Source organism: Haliotis rufescens, unplaced genomic scaffold (genome assembly GCF_023055435.1).
Source record: "Haliotis rufescens isolate VD_foot unplaced genomic scaffold, xgHalRufe1.0.p SCAF_11, whole genome shotgun sequence".
Classification (NCBI taxonomy): Eukaryota; Metazoa; Mollusca; class Gastropoda; order Lepetellida; family Haliotidae; genus Haliotis; species Haliotis rufescens.
In genome coordinates, this window is record NW_025963791.1 from 41,393,537 (window position 1) to 41,417,169 (window position 23,633).

The 23,633-nt window shown below is 47.0% G+C and overlaps 1 protein-coding gene across 1 annotated transcript in view; it reads right to left on the reverse strand.

The window, feature by feature from the left end:
• The window catches only part of LOC124142290 (leucine-rich repeat serine/threonine-protein kinase 1-like), a 77,357-nt gene that overhangs the window by 29,904 nt on the left and 23,820 nt on the right, over positions 1-23,633 (reverse strand). Inside the window, exons 5-14 of the mRNA XM_048392742.1 lie at positions 18,774-18,809; positions 17,497-17,620; positions 13,528-13,672; positions 11,472-13,225; positions 10,238-10,466; positions 9,573-9,737; positions 8,426-8,571; positions 7,394-7,505; positions 2,044-2,193; positions 286-408 (exon numbers count right to left, since the gene is read on the reverse strand). Coding sequence (XP_048248699.1) covers positions 286-408; positions 2,044-2,193; positions 7,394-7,505; positions 8,426-8,571; positions 9,573-9,737; positions 10,238-10,466; positions 11,472-13,225; positions 13,528-13,672; positions 17,497-17,620; positions 18,774-18,809 — 2,984 coding nt within the window. The remainder of the gene's footprint in view (positions 1-285; positions 409-2,043; positions 2,194-7,393; positions 7,506-8,425; positions 8,572-9,572; positions 9,738-10,237; positions 10,467-11,471; positions 13,226-13,527; positions 13,673-17,496; positions 17,621-18,773; positions 18,810-23,633) is intronic.

Consider the following 23,633-nt stretch of genomic DNA (forward strand, 5'->3'; position numbering starts at 1 on the left):
ATGACTCACCTTGAGGCTGCCTTGGGTTTACATATAAGACTCACCTTGAGGCTGCCTTGGGTTTACATATGACTCACCTTGAGGCTGCCTTGGGTTTACATATAAGACTCACCCCAAGGGTGCCTTGGGTTTACATATGACTCACATTGAGGCTGCCTTGGGTTTACATATAAGACTCACCTCGAGGGTGCCTTGGGTTTACATATTAGACTTACATTAAGGCTGCCTTGGGTTTACATATAAGACTCACCCAGAGGCTGCCTTGGGTTTACATATAAGACTCACCTGGATATTAACGAGCCACTGTAGCAAACTCTCCACACCTTTAGGTCCGTGTGTGAGGTTCCACAGGACGAGGTACAGAGATCTCGGGGACAGGAAGTACTGGTGGGTGGCGTAGTACTCGCGCTACCCAGGGAAGAAAACAGAGTCAGGAACGAAATGAGATATTTCAGGTCTAGTAAACAATAAAAGCTAAGGATATAAAGAAGTCTCCATGTTCATGTTAGACAGTAGAGATCTGGTCCTTTTAAGTTGTTGCTAAGCAATCAAATCTTCAACAAACTAGAAAAGTGTTTGCATTACATGCAAAAACAGAAGCAGGCCTATCCCCACTTTTCCTGAATACCCCAAAACTTCCCCATTAGAAACATGATTACTAACATCACTTTGGGGACACACAGGACCAAGGCAGGACAAACAGAACATCCTCAGACTCTAGCTACTTAAATAACAAAGTTGAAAGCAATTCTGGTTTAATGGCATTGACCTTCACCTTCAACCAATGACATGCAAGAACTTGTCACAAACATGGGTAGTACCAAACTAACAATCCGTGAATGGAGCCATTAAGAAGTCTATTCATGAGTGAAAGACCTTAAAAGTATCCATGAGACAAAAATCATGACACATGTAGTCATATCTTAGCATGACTCTTCTGGTAGTAATACACTTCGTATCTAAGCATGACTCTTCTGGTAGTAATACACTTTGTATCTTAGCATGACTCTTCTGGTAGTAATACACTTTGTATCTAAGCATGACTCTTCTGGTAGTAATACACTTTGTATCTAAGCATGACTCTTCTGGTAGTAATACACTTCGTATCTAAGCATGACTCATCTGGTAGTAATACACTTCATATCTTAGCATGACTCTTCTGGTAGTAATACACTTTGTATCTTAGCATGACTCTTCTGGTAGTAATACACTTCGTATCTAAGCATGACTCTTCTGGTAGTAATACACTTTGTATCTTAGCATGACTCTTCTGGTAGTAATACACTTCGTATCTTAGCATGACTCTTCTGGTAGTAATACACTTTGTATCTTAGCATGACTCTTCTGGTAGTAATACACTTTGTATCTAAGCATGACTCTTCTGGTAGTAATACACTTCATATCTTAGCATGACTCTTCTGGTAGTAATACACTTTGTATCTAAGCATGACTCTTCTGGTAGTAATACACTTCGTATCTAAGCATGACTCTTCTGGTAGTAATACACTTCATATCTTAGCATGACTCTTCTGGTAGTAATAAACTTTGTATCTAAGCATGACTCTTCTGGTAGTAATACACTTCGTATCTAAGCATGACTCTTCTGGTTGTAATACACTTCGTATCTAAGCATGACTCTTCTGGTAGTAATACACTTTGTATCTTAGCATGACTCTTCTGGTAGTAATACACTTTGTATCTTAGCATGACTCTTCTGGTAGTAATACACTTCGTATCTAAGCATGACTCTTCTGGTAGTAATACACTTTGTATCTTAGCATGACTCTTCTGGTAGTAATACACTTTGTATCTTAGCATGACTCTTCTGGTAGTAATACACTTCGTATCTAAGCATGACTCTTCTGGTAGTAATACACTTTGTATCTTGGCATGACTCTTCTGGTAGTAATACACTTTGTATCTTAGCATGACTCTTCTGGTAGTAATACACTTCGTATCTTAGCATGACTCTTCTGGTAGTAATACACTTCGTATCTAAGCATGACTCTTCTGGTAGTAATACACTTCAGCGTAGAAACTCACCTGGCCACCAAAATCCCAGGTACGAAAATGCACTGCACCTTTTGACCTCCGGTCAATGACCAATTGGCTGATGTCTATGCCGACTGTGGACAAGGTCTGACCTCGAGGACGTGGCACTTCCTGCGTATTGCTCACCCGATCCTTCCAGTGCTATAAGCAGACATGTCCAGCAATCACACAGATTTCAACAAATGGTGTTGTACATAACTCCACGCTCCTTGAATATATGGAGGTGAGTGGACACTGGACAGGGTGTCATGTCATACAAATTACACCTACTTGTTGGTGGCTGGAGGCGAAGTGAAATCAGGTTTAACATCACGTTCAAGATTATTGCACTTATATAGCAACACACATATTGACTCTGTGTGTGTGCCTGCTTGTACTAGTTCAGACTAATGTCAGTTTTATAGTTCTAGCCCACTGCGACACCTTCCACAGTTCAACATAGAAACCCCCTCAGACAATACAGACTCTGAGGCATCCAGTCCTTGTTTCAGCCCCTAAATGACGAACGCAGCAAGGGTACGTGTAGCTGATCACCGGATGTGGGTCACATCAGTCCACAGTCCATGCACACAACTTGTTTAAAAATGTAAAAAATCAAAAAGCAAATGCCTTCACATTTTTTAAAAATTTGGATAGCAATGTAACAATAACTTTAGTGTGGCCTAAAGCCCCATGTTCCCCTGACAGAAGCCCTGGTGGCAGTGTGGCCTGAAGCCCCATGTTCTCCTGACAGAAGCCCTGGTGGCAGTGTGGCCTGAAGCCCCATGTTCCCCTGACAGAAGCCCTGGTGGCAGTGTGGCCTGAAGCCCCATGTTCCCCTGACAGAAGCCCTGGTGGCAGTGTGGCCTGAAGCCCCATGTTCCCCTGACAGAAGCCCTGGTGGCAGTGTGGCCTGAAGCCCCATGTTCCCCTGACAGAAGCCCTGGTGGCAGTGTGGCCTAAAGCCCCATGTTCCCCTGACAGAAGCCCTGGTGGCAGTGTGTCCTGAAGCCCCATGTTCCCCTGACAGAAGCCCTGGTGGCAGTGGGTCCTAAAGCCCCATGTTCCCCTGACAGAAGCCCTGGTGGCAGTGTGGCCTGAAGCCCCATGTTCCCCCTGGTGGCAGTGTGTCCTAAAGCCCCATGTTCCCCTGACAGAAGCCCTGGTGGCGGTGTGGCCTGAAGCCCCATGTTCCCCCTGGTGGCAGTGTGGCCTGAAGCCCCATGTTCCCCCTGGTGGCAGTGTGTCCTAAAGCCCCATGTTCCCCTGACAGAAGCCCTGGTGGCAGTGTGGCCTGAAGCCCCATGTTCCCCTGACAGAAGCCCTGGTGGCGGTGTGGCCTGAAGCCCCATGTTCCCCCTGGTGGCAGTGTGGCCTGAAGCCCCATGTTCCCCCTGGTGGCAGTGTGTCCTAAAGCCCCATGTTCCCCTGACAGAAGCCCTGGTGGCAGTGTGGCCTGAAGCCCCATGTTCCCCTGACAGAAGCCCTGGTCGCAGTGTGTCCTGAAGCCCCATGTTCCCCTGACAGAAGCCCTGGTGGCAGTGTGGCCTGAAGCCCCATGTTCCCCTGACAGAAGCCCTGGTGGCAATGTGTCCTAAAGCCCCATGTTCCCCCTGGTGGCAGTGTGGCCTGAAGCCCCATGTTCCCCTGACAGAAGCCCTGGTGGCAGTGTGTCCTGAAGCCCCATGTTCCCCCTGGTGGCAGTGTGGCCTGAAGCCCCATGTTCCCCTGACAGAAGCCCTGGTGGCAATGTGTCCTAAAGCCCCATGTTCCCCCTGGTGGCAGTGTGTCCTGAAGCCCCATGTTCCCCTGACAGAAGCCCTGGTGGCAGTGTGGCCTGAAGCCCCATGTTCCCCTGACAGAAGCCCTGGTGGCAGTGTGGCCTGAAGCCCCATGTTCCCCTGACAGAAGCCCTGGTGGCAATGTGTCCTAAAGCCCCATGTTCCCCTGACAGAAGCCCTGGTGGCAGTGTGTCCTAAAGCCCCATGTTCCCCCTGGTGGCAGTGTGTCCTAAAGCCCCATGTTCCCCTGACAGAAGCCCTGGTGGCAGTGTGGCCTGAAGCCCCATGTTCCCCTGACTGACTGACTGAGTATGGTTTTACGCCGCTTTTAGCAATATTCCAGCAATATCACGGCGGGGGACACCAGAAATGGGCTTCACACATTGTACCCATGTCGGGAATCGAACCCGGGTCTTCGGCGTGACGAGCGAACGCTTTAACCACTAGGCTACCCGACCGCCCCTCCATGTTCCCCTGACAGAAGCCCTGGTGGCAGTGTGGCCTGAAGCCCCATGTTCCCCTGACAGAAGCCCTGGTGGCAGTGTGGCCTGAAGCCCCATGTTCCCCCTGGTGGCAGTGTGGCCTGAAGCCCCATGTTCCCCTGACAGAAGCCCTGGTGGCAGTGTGTCCTGAAGCCCCATGTTCCCCCTGGTGGCAGTGTGTCCTGAAGCCCCATGTTCCCCCTGGTGGCAGTGTGTCCTAAAGCCCCATGTTCCCCTGACAGAAGCCCTGGTGGCAGTGTGGCCTGAAGCCCCATGTTCTCCTGACAGAAGCCCTGGTGGCAGTGTGTCCTGAAGCCCCATGTTCCCCCTGGTGGCATTGTGTCCTGAAGCCCCATGTTCCCCCTGGTGGCAGTGTGTCCTAAAGCCCCATGTTCCCCTGACAAAAGCCCTGGTGGCAGTGTGGCCTGAAGCCCCATGTTCCCCTGACAGAAGCCCTGGTGGCAGTGTGGCCTGAAGCCCCATGTTCCCCTGACAGAAGCCCTGGTGGCGGTGTGGCCTGAAGCCCCATGTTCCCCCTGGTGGCAGTGTGTCCTGAAGCCCCATGTTCCCCCTGGTGGCAGTGTGTCCTAAAGCCCCATGTTCCCCTGACAGAAGCCCTGGTGGCAGTGTGGCCTGAAGCCCCATGTTCCCCCTGGTGGCAGTGTGTCCTAAAGCCCCATGTTCCCCTGACAGAAGCCCTGGTGGCAGTGTGGCCTGAAGCCCCATGTTCCCCTGACAGAAGCCCTGGTGGCAGTGTGGCCTGAAGCCCCATGTTCCCCTGACAGAAGCCCTGGTGGCAGTGTGGCCTGAAGCCCCATGTTCCCCTGACAGAAGCCCTGGTGGCAGTGTGGCCTGAAGCCCAATGTTCCCCCTGGTGGCAGTGTGTCCTGAAGCCCCATGTTCCCCTGACAGAAGCCCTGGTGGCAGTGTGTCCTAAAGCCCCATGTTCCCCTGACAGAAGCCCTGGTGGCAGTGTGTCCTGAAGCCCCATGTTCCCCCTGGTGGCAGTGTGTCCTAAAGCCCCATGTTCCCCTGACAGAAGCCCTGGTGGCAGTGTGGCCTGAAGCCCCATGTTCCCCTGACAGAAGCCCTGGTGGCAGTGTGGCCTGAAGCCCCATGTTCCCCTGACAGAAGCCCTGGTGGCAGTGTGGCCTGAAGCCCCATGTTCCCCCTGGTGGCAGTGTGTCCTAAAGCCCCATGTTCCCCCTGGTGGCAGTGTGTCCTAAAGCCCCATGTTCCCCCTGGTGGCAGTGTGGCCTGAAGCCCCATGTTCCCCCTGGTGGCAGTGTGGCCTGAAGCCCCATGTTCCCCCTGGTGGCAGTGTGTCCTGAAGCCCCATGTTCCCCTGACAGAAGCCCTGGTGGCAGTGTGGCCTGAAGCCCCATGTTCCCCTGACAGAAGCCCTGGTGGCAGTGTGGCCTGAAGCCCCATGTTCCCCTGACAGAAGCCCTGGTGGCAGTGTGGCCTGAAGCCCCATGTTCCCCCTGGTGGCAGTGTGTCCTAAAGCCCCATGTTCCCCTGACAGAAGCCCTGGTGGCAGTGTGGCCTGAAGCCCCATGTTCCCCCTGGTGGCAGTGTGGCCTGAAGCCCCATGTTCCCCCTGGTGGCAGTGTGTCCTAAAGCCCCATGTTCCCCTGACAGAAGCCCTGGTGGCAGTGTGGCCTGAAGCCCCATGTTCTCCTGACAGAAGCCCTGGTGGCAGTGTGTCCTGAAGCCCCATGTTCCCCTGACAGAAGCCCTGGTGGCAGTGTGGCCTGAAGCCCCATGTTCCCCTGACAGAAGCCCTGGTGGCAGTGTGGCCTGAAGCCCCATGTTCCCCTGACAGAAGCCCTGGTGGCAGTGTGGCCTGAAGCCCCATGTTCCCCTGACAGAAGCCCTGGTGGCAGTGTGGCCTGAAGCCCCATGTTCCCCTGACAGAAGCCCTGGTGGCAGTGTGTCCTGAAGCCCCATGTTCCCCCTGGTGGCAGTGTGTCCTGAAGCCCCATGTTCCCCCTGGTGGCAGTGTGTCCTAAAGCCCCATGTTCCCCTGACAGAAGCCCTGGTGGCAGTGTGGCCTGAAGCCCCATGTTCCCCTGACAGAAGCCCTGGTGGCAGTGTGGCCTGAAGCCCCATGTTCCCCCTGGTGGCAGTGTGTCCTAAAGCCCCATGTTCCCCCTGGTGGCAGTGTGGCCTGAAGCCCCATGTTCCCCCTGGTGGCAGTGTGGCCTGAAGCCCCATGTTCCCCCTGGTGGCAGTGTGTCCTGAAGCCCCATGTTCCCCTGACAGAAGCCCTGGTGGCAGTGTGGCCTGAAGCCCCATGTTCCCCTGACAGAAGCCCTGGTGGCAGTGTGGCCTGAAGCCCCATGTTCCCCTGACAGAAGCCCTGGTGGCAGTGTGGCCTGAAGCCCCATGTTCCCCCTGGTGGCAGTGTGTCCTAAAGCCCCATGTTCCCCTGACAGAAGCCCTGGTGGCAGTGTGGCCTGAAGCCCCATGTTCCCCCTGGTGGCAGTGTGGCCTGAAGCCCCATGTTCCCCCTGGTGGCAGTGTGTCCTAAAGCCCCATGTTCCCCTGACAGAAGCCCTGGTGGCAGTGTGGCCTGAAGCCCCATGTTCTCCTGACAGAAGCCCTGGTGGCGGTGTGGCCTGAAGCCCCATGTTCCCCTGACAGAAGCCCTGGTGGCAGTGTGGCCTGAAGCCCCATGTTCCCCTGACAGAAGCCCTGGTGGCAGTGTGTCCTGAAGCCCCATGTTCCCCTGACAGAAGCCCTGGTGGCAGTGTGGCCTGAAGCCCCATGTTCCCCTGACAGAAGCCCTGGTGGCAGTGTGGCCTGAAGCCCCATGTTCCCCTGACAGAAGCCCTGGTGGCGGTGTGGCCTGAAGCCCCATGTTCCCCTGACAGAAGCCCTGGTGGTAGTGTGGCCTAAAGCCCCATGTTCCCCTGACAGAAGCCCTGGTGGCAGTGTGGCCTGAAGCCCCATGTTCCCCCTGGTGGCAGTGTGGCCTGAAGCCCCATGTTCCCCCTGGTGGCAGTGTGTCCTGAAGCCCCATGTTCCCCTGACAGAAGCCCTGGTGGCGGTGTGGCCTGAAGCCCCATGTTCCCCCTGGTGGCGGTGTGTCCTCACTGTGGCTAAGCTGGGCATCTTGCCCTCCTTGTTGATGCGCTGTAGCAGTGACGTCTTCCCGATCTCATGGGAGCCGACGATCATCAGGTTCATGCAGTTGTACTCCGTGGACCTGCAACACCCAATGTGAGTGAGTCGAGTCTCGAGTTATTGTTGTGAAAGCTAATTGTGGTGCACGTCCAAGACTGTCAACACTTAGGTGAAATCCACAAATTCAGAAATGGTTCCTAATCAGGATGTTCAGGGTGAAGAATTTCATAATTTATGACAAACTGAAACATACGTTTTTGTGAAATCTAACAACACTTCATGAATTATCTTACATTTGAAACATGTCAGGAAATGCCAAGCATTTCATCAACACAATTCACAAACCCCAAAAGGTGCAGTGAACAATATAAACTCCTATATAAGATAGCTACGTGATAAATCGCAAAGAACAATGAAAAAGGAAGCGTGGTTTATCTAAAAAAACATTGTTCGATCATGATGATTCAAACATGCGCTTGCACCTTGATGACGTCATATATTGAACAACGTTATTTTTGAGAGGGAAGTGTCTATTGAGTTCTTCCCTGTAGATGTAGCTTGGCAATGCAGATGAACACAACCACCAAACAATTGCCTTCAAAGTGGGCGAGATATGACAATGGTAATTGGGAAAAAAGGCACTGATTATTGACTTGAAAATTATGAGAATATAGGAAATGTAGCCTCCCTGTTCATAAAATGGACTAGTCTGACATTATATTCAGAGAGTCATCATTATTCAAATACCGGGTAAATGTTTTTAAAGCATTTACATTTTATTGACATCATTGACAAAGAGGCTGTACATAGCGTTGATATAAGAAATAAACAAATTATGGTTGTTGTTTATCATATAAAAAAACACTGCCAGGGGAACAAACCTCTCGGGGCCGCACCCTCATGGTTTATTCTCCCTGCAGTGTTTTATTGTACGATAAACAATGACCACAAGTCGTTTTTTCTAAAAAAACATGTCTCTGAGACCATGCACGGTAGACTTACTCTTCCAGGACGGAGAGGAGGAAGCCGAGGATGTCCTTGGTGGGGTAGCGGGAGGACTTGATCATGTCCTGGATCACCCCATCCAGGGGACACAACTCCAGCTCCAGCTTCCACAACTTCTTCAGCAGACCTAACTTTGGTGGCAGCTGAGAAGGGAAGACAGCTGTAGCATAACTACACACAATAACAGGCAATACAATAACATCGTAGACACTGGCTTAGCTGCAGTACGGTAACACAATATTAAACTAATTTATCTTGTCAAATACTACCTATTGGGCTTAAAAAAATAACAATTGGTTCTCAGGCAATGACTTCAGAGGTGAGGTGAGGTGAAATGGGGTTTAACGTCGCGTCCAAGATTATTGCATTTATATAGTGACGTGCATGCACATGTATGTGTGTGTGTGTGTGGCTGCTTGTACTAGTCCGGACTGATGCCTAATTTTATTGCTAGCACACTGAGATACCATGCCACAGTTTAACATGAATACCCCACTCAGACACAGTATACTGACTCCAAGCTGACCAGTCCTTGTTTTAGCCCCTTAATGCCGAGCGCCAGACAGGGTAACAACAAGTACCGTCTTTTGGTATGACGCGGCTAGGGATCGAACCCCGGGCGGACGCTCTACCATTAGACCACGGAGGCGGTCCAATGACTTTTGAAAATATAGTGCAGGCGGGTGGGCGGTGTTTTTTGTTTTTTTGCTTGTTCAAACTAGCATGTAACCAAATAAACAGTTGTGTACAATCATCCTGGGAAAGGGCCTCCCTACATGAACAAGCATACAAGCTGCTACTGCCACCATGACCATAACACTAGATGTGCCGTAAAGCAGTGCACATGTAAAGGGAAGTAACTGTGTGCTATTTTGGATCACATTGTGTAAAAGTATCAAGATTTTAATATTTTTTTAAAAATGGAAATAAAAACAAAATGTGCGGCAGACTTTATGATGATGCGGGTGGTGCCTGAGAACCAAGACTATTATTTTTTTTTAGCCTAGTAGGCTCTTCATTACCATCACCAACTTTTCTAAGTCAATAAAGTCAAGATACCTGAATGGTGGAAACAACAGATACCTACTACAACAGTATCACATACTGGTCCAACTGGTGGAAACATGTTCTCAAATATACATACCTCTTTGAGTGGATTGCGACTAAGGGAGAGAACTTTGAGGTTTGTGAGTTCTCCAATGTCTGGAGGAAGACAAGTCAGGTTGTTGTAACTGACGTCCAACTCGCTCATGTTGGGGAACAGCAAGCGGCTCTGGATCTCGTCCGACTCCATGCTGAAGTTGGCTGCCTGAAGTCACACAAACGTTATTATCTATGACACACCAAATGTACAGGGATGAGGTATACACAGCCACACCTAACACAGCCATATGATCATGAAAATTCAACAATTTATGAACCATATGATACAGAATGATGGTTTGGTCCAGGGCCAGCCCTCTTGTAGCAATGTGTCTGAGACTAAAAGGTTTCAACCAACACATAGCTCTGCATTTGAAAACCCAATTCATACCGGTCACAGCTGGGTCTTTTTCAGATTCCAAGCTCGATCTAGAGATTGGCTTTCAAACCTTTTGGCCTCAGACAAATACTAGTAGGCTGTTTCTTGGACTATATATGTATGGTATCAAAGTGCATTGGGTAATCAGTCAGCAATCAACTACAGAACCATAATTTCTGTGTCAAAACAGCAATCTTAACATCTACAATAGGTAAAACTCAAGTTTATATATTAATATGCCTATCCATGTAAACATGGCAACAAGAAAGGTAGAGCACAATACTGACTGTGACATCCATGCTCGTGGCAGATATGGTCCGCGCCATCTTTGTGAGGACAACGCCTCGCAGTTTGTTGTGAGACAGGTTGAGTTTCTCCAGGAGAGGGAGCTGCACGTGACAACAGTGGGGACAGTTGATGGCGGCGGCGGCCTGGAGCGGGGAGAAGCTACTGACGGAGGAGATCGAGGGGGAGTGACTTCGAGGGGACATTCGGAACTGCGTCGGGGAGCTAGCGCTGCAAGGTCAGAATACTGTCACAACAGTGTCTACAACAGACTAAACACTGTCAAGATAGTGTCTACAACGGACTAAACACTGTCAAGACAGTGTCTACAACGGACTTAACACTGTCAAGACAGTGTCTACAACGGACTACACACTGTCAAGACAGTGTCTACAACGGACTAAACACTGTCAAGACAGTGTCTACAACGGACTAAACACTTTCAAGACAGTGTCTACAACGGACTTAACACTTTCAAGACAGTGTCTACAACGGACTTAACACTGTCAAGACAGTGTCTACAACGGACTAAACACTGTCAAGACAGTGTCTACAACGGACTAAACACTGTCAAGACAGTGTCTACAACGGACTAAACACTGTCAAGACATTGTCTACAACGGACTAAACACTGTCAAGACAGTGTCTACAACGGACTAAACACTGTCAAGACAGTGTCTACAACAGACTAAACACTGTCAAGACAGTGTCTACAACAGACTAAACACTGTCAAAAAAGTGTCTATAACAGTCTGAACACTGCTGCCACAGAATAGTTTTAGTCCACTGGTCCTCATAATGATAACATATAGCAAAACCCTTAAAAAGGGCAAATTTCTGCATCTACATCCTTATGATACCCTAACTATTGGGCAGTTGATATAGGACTTTAAGACAAGTGCCATGTCTAACGCTGCACAGGGTCAAATACAAGGCCCTTTTTGTCATGATCTTGTCTTGCTCAGACTACCCCATTGGGATTATAGGTGGCCAGAAATCTATGCTTGTCATACAAGGCAATTACACGGATTGGGTGGTCACAGTGACGTTCTGAGTGTCATTGTACCCTGATGGCAGGGGCCATTGCTCATAATATCAATCATTGGCCGTTTATTTCATCTCAATAGTTCAACTTCGCGGCCATATAGCCGGAATACTGCTGAGGGCAGCATTAGAATAACAAACAAAACATTCTTAATGTATGTACAAACGTATAACAACAAACACAGTGCTTACCTTTTGCTTAATCCGAAACAATGCTGGTCTTGAAGAGCATTCTGTATCCATGGAAACAGTGATTCAAGTCCAGTTCGGCACAGATTCAGTTCAATGAGACTTTGGGGCAAATGACCTAAAGGTCCGACAGTGTCCAGCCGATTGTCTGTCATGTTGAGAACCTCCAGGTAAGGGGCACAACACGCCAGACATGGAGGCACCTCAATGAACTTATTTCCTGCGATATTTAAGTGGCGAATACCTGTCTGATTATCATTCATTTTATGCCTATCGAGATCACTGACTGTTAGTCTCTGCCTCCACCAATCATAATGGTGGACAGTGTTTTCATGTGGCTCCTGATACGGGCCCTCATTTAAGAAACCACATCCACTGTCATTCTCAAAATCTCCATGGTCTGAATTTGACGATGATGCTAAAGAAGCAATAGTTGACCGTCTGCTCAGATTGGGCTCACCAATCTCCCAGTGGGGGAGTTGAGTCAGGTCATTCTGAGCCAGGTTGAAGTGGTTGAGAGTGGGAGCTGTCCACATGTCAATCGGAACTCTCTTCAGACAGTTCCTGGACACGTTGAAGTACTTGAGGGCTGGCAGACGGAACAGATAGTTGGGTAGCATCTCCAGACTGTTGACCTGTAGGTGGAGCTCCTCGATCTGGAGACACTCCACCGCTCGCTCCAAGTCCTTTTCCAGTGGGAACCTTTTGATCCGATTTTCAGCAGCATTCAATACTTGGAGAGAAGGCAACTCAAACATGATTTTGGGTAGCTCTGTGAAATAGTTATGTGAAATATCAATCTTTGTTATTGCATAGAGCGCTGTTAAATTATTATCGATCGGTCTCATTGCTAAGTTGTGTACGAAACTTGCTCTGATGAGGCACTGCTTGTCTATGCTATCCAGCTGTTGCCTGTGCCAGTTCACTGACACAGGGCAGGATGGAAACACTCTCCTGTACTCATCAGGCAGACTTGTCCGGTCAGGGTAACTCTTAAGGCTGCTATGGGCCTCGGCATATGCCAGTTTCATTTCAGTCCTGTTAATGGTGTGGATGTGATCCTTAGATGTCTTGTGCTGCAGCAGCAACTGGATGATCTCCTTGTTGTTCGTCTCCTGCGCTCGCTTCATGGAGATGTTGTCCATGTCTTCTGCTCCATGTCTCAGCAGCAGCTCAAACACCTCAGGATCCCCTCGCACTAATGTGTACGCTAGGTACGACAACGGAGACTCATCCACCATTACCATAGTGCTCAGATCTGTCCCTCCCTTCACCAGCACCTGTGCGATGTCTGGGTGGTGGTTCTTTATAGAGTAATGCAGTGCCGTCAGGCCTTCGTTTGACTTGATGTCCCTGTCAACTGGGTGGATCCTGTATGGGTCTACCTCCTTGTCTAGAGAGTGACCTTCCGAGGTCGTGCTGGTCATCCGGGCATAGACCGTCTGAGCAGCAGACTCAAGAGGCTCATCGTCATCTTCCAGCTTGGCCGTATGGTCCAGGAGAAGCTTCACCGCCTCCAGAGATCCCGTCTCTGTAGCCAGGTGCAGCGGCGTCATGCCGGTGGAGTCGATGGGGTTAACGTCGATGCTGGAGTAGTAGTAGCGGCCAGAGCGCTTGTCAACGTACGAGTGGAGAAAGTTATCAGAGTACGGGAACGCCAGGAGATATTGCAGGATGTCTGTGCGTCCACAGGCCGCAGCCCGGTGGAATGGCAGCTGGTGGTCCACGGTTCGCATGATACAGAGGTCGGTGAACTTCTGAAGGGGAAACGCAGATGCCATTAGTATTTATGTAAACCAGAACCTAAATACACCACTGGTGAGAAACCAATACTCCTTACATTCTTCTTATTTTATTCTTTTAAAATGACAGAAATATAATACACACGTTCCACACAAACTTGGCAGATGCGGGATGTTTATACTTTTTATGGGAGTGTATGAATGACACTTGAATTATTTGCTGAAATGTCAGCTACATTTCAATTCAATGCAATGAAAACAGTCCCCTTCAATTCAATAAGCAATGAAAATATTCCTTAACATAAGGACATCCCTACCTTCATAAGAATGGAGACAACCTCTACTGTCCCTGTCTCACAAGCCAGATGGAGCGGGGTGAGTCCATTCTCTGTGTGGGGAATGGGCTTCGCTCCAAGCTCCAGCAAAAGCTCAACCAAATCAAAGCTGCCAGACTTCACAGCACTGAAAACATAACATAACATAAAAGCTTGTTACCCTAAAATTTTGATCTTAAACTAACATAACATTTCTCATTACAGTCATTCTCAGAAGCAGGGATGTTACACACTAACATACAGTCAATCACGTTAATCTGTCATTGTTGGTTGCATATGATTATGTCGGATTAACGAGTATGTCGGATAAACGAAATTAGGTATTATCAACGTTCGTTATCGAAAATTGGACAACTACACGATAGATAACGATTCAAACATCTTGTAATATAAAAAGGAAAAAGGAAATATTCATATTGTTGTGTTACATTGTTCGCGGAATATGTTTTCTAATCATGCAACCTCTAAAGTTTAACACAATACACAAAGTTTATCTCTGCAGCCGTTTAAATATGCAGCTACTGGCTGACTCGTCTCGCATCAAAACATGGGGCTATGTACTCGCGGGCAGATGACCATGGAGTATGCTGATCACCGTGTCGGATTAACAAGACTGATTAATAAGTGATTTCAGCAAATCGTTGCAAATTAGGTGTGTCGGAGTCGGAGTGCGTGACTGTCGGATTAACGGGTCTAAACAGCACTGATTTAATCGGTTCCCATCATTTGTGTCGGATAAAGCCGATTGTCGGATTAACGAGTGTAGGATAAACGAGACTTGACTGTAGTTTCTTTAGACGTTCAGGGGTCCCTTCCACAAAGCGATCATAGCGCTTATGTGATAACTCCCAGCCCAGTATATTAATTTTGTTTGTGTGATCTGTAGGCCTAAATACATGTACTACTTCTGCTTGCTGGGTCCAAACCCCCAAAATGCCTGCCGACTTTATATCTCTGTATAGTCCTATCACTCCTACTTCCATAGTCCTATGTCGGCAGACAATATCCAATGATCCAACATGAGAGGCAGGGAATATACAACACCATGAGTGTGTGTGGCCCCTAGTTACCTTGAAAGGGCTGGGAATATACAACACCATCAGTGTGTGTGGCCCCTAGTTACCTGGAAAGGGCTGGGAATATACAACACCATCAATGTGTGTGGCCCCTAGTTACCTTGAAAGGGCTGGGAATATACAACACCATCAGTGTGTGTGGCCCCTAGTTACCTGGAAAGGGTTGGGAATATACAACGCCATCAGTGTGTGCGGCCCCTACAGTTACCTGGAAAGGGCTGGGAAGATACAACACCATCAGTATGTGTGGCCCCTAGTTACCTGGAAAGGGCTGGGAAGATACAACACCATCAGTGTGTGCAGCCCCTACAGTTACCTGGAAAGGGTTGGGAATATACAACACCATCAGTGTGTGCGGCCCCTACAGTTACCTGGAAAGGGCCGGGAATATACAACACCATCAGTGTGTGTGGCCCCTAGTTACCTGGAAAGGGCCGGGAATATACAACACCATCAATGTGTGTGGCCCCTAGTTACCTTGAAAGGGCTGGGAATATACAACACCATCAGTATGTGCGGCCCCTAGTTACCTGGAAAGGGCTGGGAAGATACAACACCATCAGTGTGTGCGGCCCCTAGTTACCTGGAAAGGGCCGGGAATATACAACACCATCAGTGTGTGGGGCCCCTACAGTTACCTGGAAAGGGTTGGGAATATACAACACCATCGATGTATGCGGCCCCTAGTTACCTGGAAAGGGCTTGGAATATACAACACCATCGATGTATGCGGCCCCTAGTTACCTGGAAAGGGTTGGGAATATACAACACCATCGATGTATGCGGCCCCTAGTTACCTGGAAAGGGTTGGGAATATACAACACCATCGATGTATGTGGCCCCTAGTTACCTGGAAAGGGCCGGGAATATACAACACCATCGATGTGTGCGGCCCCTAGTTACCTGGAAAGGGCCGGGAATATACAACACCATCAATGTATGCGGCCCCTAGTTACCTGGAAAGGGCCGGGAATATACAACACCATCAGTATGTGCGGCCCCTAGTTACCTGGAAAGGGCTGGGAATATACAACACCATCAATGTGTGTGGCCCCTAGTTACCTGGAAAGGGCTGGGATTATACAACACCATCAGTATGTGCGGCCCCTAGTTACCTGGAAAGGGCCGGGAAGATACAACACCATCAATGTGTGTGGCCCCTAGTTACCTGGAAAGGGCTGGGAATATACAACACCATCAGTATGTGCGGCCCCTAGTTACCTGGAAAGGGCCGGGAAGATACAACACCATCAATGTGTGTGGCCCCTAGTTACCTGGAAAGGGCTGGGAATATACAACACCATCAGTATGTGCGGCCCCTAGTTACCTGGAAAGGGCCGGGAAGATACAACACCATCAGTGTGTGCGGCCCCTAGTTACCTGGAAAGGGCCGGGAAGATACAACACCATCAGTGTGTGCGGCCCCTACAGTTACCTGGAAAGGGCTGGGAATATACAACACCATCAGTTTGTGCGGCCCCTACAGTTACCTGGAAAGGGTTGGGAATATACAACACCATCAGTGTGTGCGGCCCCTACAGTTACCTGGAAAGGGTTGGGAATATACAACACCATCAGTGTGTGTGGCCCCTAGTTACCTGGAAAGGGTTGGGAATATACAACACCATCAGTGTGTGTGGCCCCTAGTTACCTGGAAAGGGCTGGGAATATACAACACCATCAATGTGTGTGGCCCCTAGTTACCTGGAAAGGGCCGGGAATATACAACACCATCAGTGTGTGTGGCCCCTACAGTTACCTGGAAAGGGCTGGGAATATACAACACCATCAATGTATGCGGCCCCTAGTTACCTGGAAAGGGCTTGGAATATACAACACCATCAATGTGTGCGGCCCCTAGTTACCTGGAAAGGGCCGGGAATATACAACACCATCAGTGTGTGCGGCCCCTAGTTACCTGGAAAGGGCTGGGAATATACAACACCATCAATGTATGCGGCCCCTAGTTACCTGGAAAGGGCTGGGAATATACAACACCATCAGTGTGTGGCCCCTACAGTTACCTGGAAAGGGCCGGGAATATACAACACCATCAGTGTGTGCGGCCCCTAGATATCTTGAAAGGGCCAGGAATATACAACACCATCAGTGTGTCTGGCCCCTAGTTACCTGGAAAGGGCTGGGAATATACAACACCATCAATGTGTGTGGCCCCTAGTTACCTGGAAAGGGCCGGGAATATACAACACCATCAGTGTGTGTGGCCCCTACAGTTACCTGGAAAGGGCTGGGAATATACAACACCATCAATGTATGCGGCCCCTAGTTACCTGGAAAGGGCTTGGAATATACAACACCATCAATGTGTGCGGCCCCTAGTTACCTGGAAAGGGCCGGGAATATACAACACCATCAGTGTGTGCGGCCCCTAGTTACCTGGAAAGGGCTGGGAATATACAACACCATCAATGTATGCGGCCCCTAGTTACCTGGAAAGGGCTGGGAATATACAACACCATCAGTGTGTGGCCCCTACAGTTACCTGGAAAGGGCCGGGAATATACAACACCATCAGTGTGTGCGGCCCCTAGATATCTTGAAAGGGCCAGGAATATACAACACCATCAGTGTGTCTGGCCCCTAGTTACCTGGAAAGGGCTGGGAATATACAACACCATCAGTGTGTGGCCCCTAGTTACCTGGAAAGGGCTGGGAATATACAACACCATCAATGTATGCGGCCCCTAGTTACCTGGAAAGGGCTTGGAATATACAACACCATCAGTGTGTGCGGCCCCTAGTTACCTGGAAAGGGCTGGGAATAATACAACACCATCAATGTATGCGGCCCCTAGTTACCTGGAAAGGGCTTGGAATATACAATAACATCAACGTGTGCGGCCCCTACAGTTACCTGGAAAGGGCTGGGAATCCACCTTTAGGGACACAGCCGAGGATCCTGCGCAGGTCTGTCCAGTTGTTGGACAGCAGATCGCGGACCTTCTCTGTCTCCCCATTAGCACACAACTCTGAGAAGGCTGCAGGAATAGACACCGAGGGTCAGAGAGGGTTAGAGTACATAATCAACAAGGGCTGTGTATCATAGCCCATCCTTCTGTGCCAATATTCTGTGTATTGTTTCCATACAAATAGCTTTGCGAGTGTTGTTTAAAATCAATCAAATCTTTTACTTGCTTACTATTTTGTTCAAGCGGCTTTTCATTATTTTCTATCACAGCAGAACTATTTCAGCAGGATTGTCTTTATAAAATTGCACCATGTATTCAAGACCAGCAGTCTCATGAGGTCAACCTGAAAACTGTGAGGAAAACTACAAAAAGGGTTTGCAAGTATACTACTCCAAAACTATTTTCTAAAAAAGGAGTATCTACAATAATATGAATTAATCGGTTATTTTAACTTCTTTTGAGTACATTATATTCTTAATTAAATGCTGAATGTCTGAAAGAAAGATATGCCTGGGCATTTAATTGAGGAAATATGGTAGTGTACTTAAAAAAACGCTACCCTTAACTGCTATTTCTAGAAGGCCCCAGAAATGGTTACATACCACCACATATTTCCAGTGTGCTGCCATTGTCTTCGGTAAAGTTCAGTTTGGTGAACTACATACCTACTACAACTTTGTAATAGATGAAAGTAATCAAAGGGAGATATGTACCAAATTTTATTATCCTACAACCACAAACACTATGTGAGCTATCATAAATAAATTCATGTTTGAGTGCATGACTCTGAAAGTGAATTTCAACTTAATGATTGATCAATGTGTCAAGGAGATATGACATGACATGTCATGGGTCGCCTTGACCTCACATATACCCAGGAGAGAAAACACAATGATTTCCCTGAGATGGCCAAGGTTTTTAAAAAAGCCATGGAAATGGTCAAATTGAAAACCACCTCCAATCATCTCCCATTTACAAAGCGACGACTGACCGGGTCCGAGTCCATGTGGTCAAGTTTCATGTATTTGTGTCTCCAAACAGCTCTGTCTATGAATTATGCCTGAATACTAGCACACGACACGTAACACCGACCCTAGCAATGTATAGACAAGGGGAAACAACTCTAGAAGCAAATTTATAAATACAAGAAAAAAACCCAAACAAAATAAACACATAAGACATTAAACATTCAATGTGTATGGAAAACAAAAAGAAAACTCACTTTTGAAGATCTTGTACATTCTAATCTTCCGGCGTTCTGAAACATAGATAAGCAGCAGTAAATGTAGAGCTGACTGCAGATTCTAAATCTGGACATGGGTTATTTCCATAGCAATAAACTACCATTGTATATATTGTAATCTCAATTTATAGATAACATGACTATACCCAGTCCTGCCTGTAGTGTTGTTAATAGTGTTACTGACTACACCACACCATGTGACACCCAGTACTGGGAATAAGCCCAGTGCTAGTGACTACAACACATCTCCAGACACCCAGTACTGGAGATTAAGCCCAGTGCTAGTGACTAAACCACACCATGTGACACCCAGTACTGGGAATAAGCCCAGTGCTAGTGACTACAACACATCTCCAGACACCCAGTACTGGAGATTAAGCCCAGTGCTAGTGACTAAACCACACCATGTGACACCCAGTACTGGGAATAAGCCCAGTGCTAGTGACTAAACCACACCATGTGACACCCAGTACTGGGAATAAGCCCAGTGTTAGTGACTTCACCACATCATGTGACACCCAGTACTGGGAATAAGCCCAGTGCTAGTGACTAGACCACACCATGTGACACCCAGTACTTGGAATAAGCCCAGTGTTAGTGACTTAACCACACCATGTGACAACCAGTACTGGGAATAAGCCCAGTGTTAGTGACTAGACCACATCACATGGTACTGGAATAAGCCCAGTGTTGGGGACTACACAACATCATGTGACACCCAGTACTGGGAATAAGCCCAGTGTTAGTGACTTCACCACATCATGTGACACCCAGTGTTGGCGACTAAACCACTTCATGTGACACCCAGTACTGGGAATAAGCCCAGTGTTAGTAACTACACCACATCATGTGACACCCTGTATTGGGAATACGCCCAGTGTTACTGACTACAGCATATCATGTGACACCCTGTACTGGGAATAAGCCCAGTGTTGGCGACTAAACCACATCATGTGACACCCAGTACTGGGAATACGCCCAGTGTTACTGACTACACTACTTCACGTGACACCCAGTACTGGGAATAAGCCCAGTGTTAGTGACTTCACCACATCATGTGACACCCAGCACTGTGAATAAGCCCAGTGTTAGTGACTTCACCACATCATGTGACACCCTGTACTGGGAATAAGCCCAGTGTTAGTGACTACACCACATCATGTGACACCCAGAACTGGGAATAAGCCCAGCGTTAGTGACTACACCACATCATGTGACACCCAGTACTGTGAATAAGCCCAGTGTTAGTGACTTCACCACATCATTTGACACCTAGTGTTAGTGACTACACCACACCATGTGACACCCAGTACTGGGAATAAGCCCAGTGTTAGTGACTACACCACATCATGTGACACCCAGTACTGTAAATAAGCCCAGTGTTAGTGACTACACCACATCATGTGACACCCAGAACTGGGAATAAGCCCAGTGTTAGTGACTTCACCACATCATGTGACACCCAGTACTGTGAATAAGCCCAGTGTTAGTGACTTCACCACATCATGTGACACCCAGAACTGGGAATAAGCCCAGTTTTAGTGACTACACCAAATCATGTGACACCCAGTACTGGGAATACGCCTGTGCTATGACACATTCACTTGTCTTTCCTACCACCACAGCCAGCTATGTGAACAGTGTGAAGTATGTTGTTATGCATGGTGTTCCAGGAATAGCCCACAGTGAGCTATATATATCACCGTCCTCTAGTGTCATGTGGAACATTGTCACCATCAGACAAGGGACCAGCTTGTGTTTGATAGGAGAAACTAGACCAAAACAAACTCATTAGGCCAGTATAAGTTAATCATTAGGCCAGTATTAGTTAATCATTAGACCAGTATTAGTTAATCTTCAGGCCAGTATTAGTTAATCTTCAGGCCAGTATTAGCTAATCATTAGGCCAGTAATAGGTTACCTTAAGGCCAGTATTAGTTAATCACTTGGTGAGTATTGGGGAACGAAAAGGCCAATAGTTAACCATTATAATAATGTGTACTTCTGTTGCGCTTGCCTCCATACACTGGGTGACTGCTAAAAGCACGACAGCTGAACAATAACAATCACTTTAAAGTAAACTACATTTATAATGAACACACTTATAACGAACTGACTGATACAACGACTTATGTCCTAGTCCCAGACATTTGTTGTATATATGCTGTATACATGCTTATAACGAACTACGTTTTTTTATTATGAACTAAAATTAATGGTCCTTTTGAGTTATAACCATAGTTTACTGTATACAGATAGACTTGTAGAGTGGTACGTGGCACAGTGCCCCAATACAGTTTCTCCACCTACAGACCTGCCTCTTGCAAGTCAGATGCTTCACGGAAAAGATGTCTTGAATTGTGATTTAAATGATTCCAAAGTTTTGAAAGTCTGATATGAAAAGGAAGATTATTCCACAGATGAGGCCCAGTTGTGCTACAAGACTAAAGCTTATGTCCACAGGTTGATATTTGAAGGGGAAAAATTAATTTAGTCTTAATTTTATTTTATATAACCCAACTGACCATGCCTTTAAGAGATCAGCAAATATGTTTGGGGATCAATTTATTTCCATTACAACTTGTTTAACCATCTGGATTAAACACCACTCAGTACGACAGAAAGAAAGGTTGAATGATGGATGCAGATGAAATATTCTTTCTATGTAATATATATTTGTTGCAGAGTAGTGCCCTCATTTCCTTATTTAATCAATAAATATTATTAATAAATCAATTTCATAAAGGCCACTTATCAACCAGAACATCAACAAGTTACTTCGTATGTCTGTAACCATGGTAACTCTTAGATATTACAAAATTTCAAACGCAATCAGCTCATCAACCAGTACGTCAGGAAAAAAGTTGTAAATAACAGATAAACACAATTGTTCAATCATGAAACCCATCACATGACAAGTCGGTTCAATGCCATGTCATATTTGCCTAACAACATGTTTCCCACAGAGACGAGATCCATCCCACAAAAAGCGTGCATATCAAATTACACACTACTGTCACATGAAAACTTCTTCCTTCTGCTATTATGTTTCACCAGCACATGGCCTTAGAAAGTCACGTGAGTAAATAAACACTAACAGAGTAGGTAACATAACACACTGAGATGTACTCTACTGAGATGTATTCTACTGAGATGTACTCTACTGAGATGTATTCTACTGAGATGTATTCTACTGAGATGTACTCTACTGAGATGTACTCCACTGAGATGCACTCAACTGAGATGTATTCTACTGAGATGCACTCTACTGAGATGTACTCTGAGATGTACTCTACTGAGATGTACTCTACTGAGATGTACTCTACTGAGATGCACTCTACTGAGATGTATTCTACTGAGATGCACTCTACTGAGATGCACTCTACTGAGATGTATTCTACTGAGATGCACTCTACTGAGATGTACTCTACTGAGATGTACTCTACTGAGATGTGTTCTACTGAGATGTACTCTACTGAGATGTGCTCCACTGAGATGCACTCCACTTAGATGTATTCTACTGAGATGTACTCTACTGAGATGTGTTCTACTGAGATGTACTCTACTGAGATGTGCTCCACTGAGATGCACTCCACTTAGATGTATTCTACTGAGATGCACTCTACTGAGATGTACTCTACTGAGATGTACTCTACTGAGATGTGTTCTACTGAGATGTACTCTACTGAGATGGACACTACTGAGATGTACTCTACTGAGATGTACTCTACTGAGATGTATTCTACTGAGATGTATTCTACTGAGATGCACTCTACTGAGATGTACTCTACTGAGATGTACTCTACTGAGATGTACTCTACTGAGATGTACTCTACTGAGATGTATTTTACTGCGATGTACTCTACTGCGATGTACTCTACTGAGATGTACTCTACTGAGATGTACTCTACTGAGATGTATTCTACTGAGATGTATTCTACTGAGATGCACTCTACTGAGATGTATTCTACTGAGATGTATTCTACTGAGATGTATTCTACTGAGATGAATTCTACTGAGATGCACTCTGAGATGTACTCTACTGAGATGTGTTCTACTGAGATGCACTCTACTGACATGTATTCTACTGACATGTATTCTACTGAGATGTACTCTACTGAGATGTACTCTACTGAGATGTACTCTACTGAGATGTACTCTATTGAGATGTATTCTACTGAGATGTACTCTACTGAGATGTACTCTACTGAGATGCACTCTACTGAGATGTACTCTACTGAGATGTATTCTACTGAGATGTATTCTACTGAGATGCACTCTACTGAGATGTATTCTACTGAGATGTATTCTACTGAGATGAATTCTACTGAGATGCACTCTGAGATGTACTCTACTGAGATGTGTTCTACTGAGATGCACTCTACTGACATGTATTCTACTGACATGTATTCTACTGAGATGTACTCTACTGAGATGTACTCTACTGAGATGTACTCTATTGAGATGTATTCTACTGAGATGTACTCTACTGAGATGTACTCTACTGAGATGCACTCTACTGAGATGTACTCTACTGAGATGTACTCTACTGAGATGTACTCTACTGAGATGTATTCTACTGAGATGTATTCTACTAAGATGAATTCTACTGAAATGTACTCTACTGAGATGCATTCTACTGAGATGAATTCTACTGAGATGCACTCTGAGATGTACTCTAATGAGATGTACTCTACTGAGATGCACTCTACTGATATGTACTCTACTGAGATGTACTCTACTGAGATGCACTCTACTGAGATGCACTCTACTGAGATGTACTCTACTGAGATGTACTCTAATGAGATGTACTCTACTGAGATGTATTCTACTAAGATG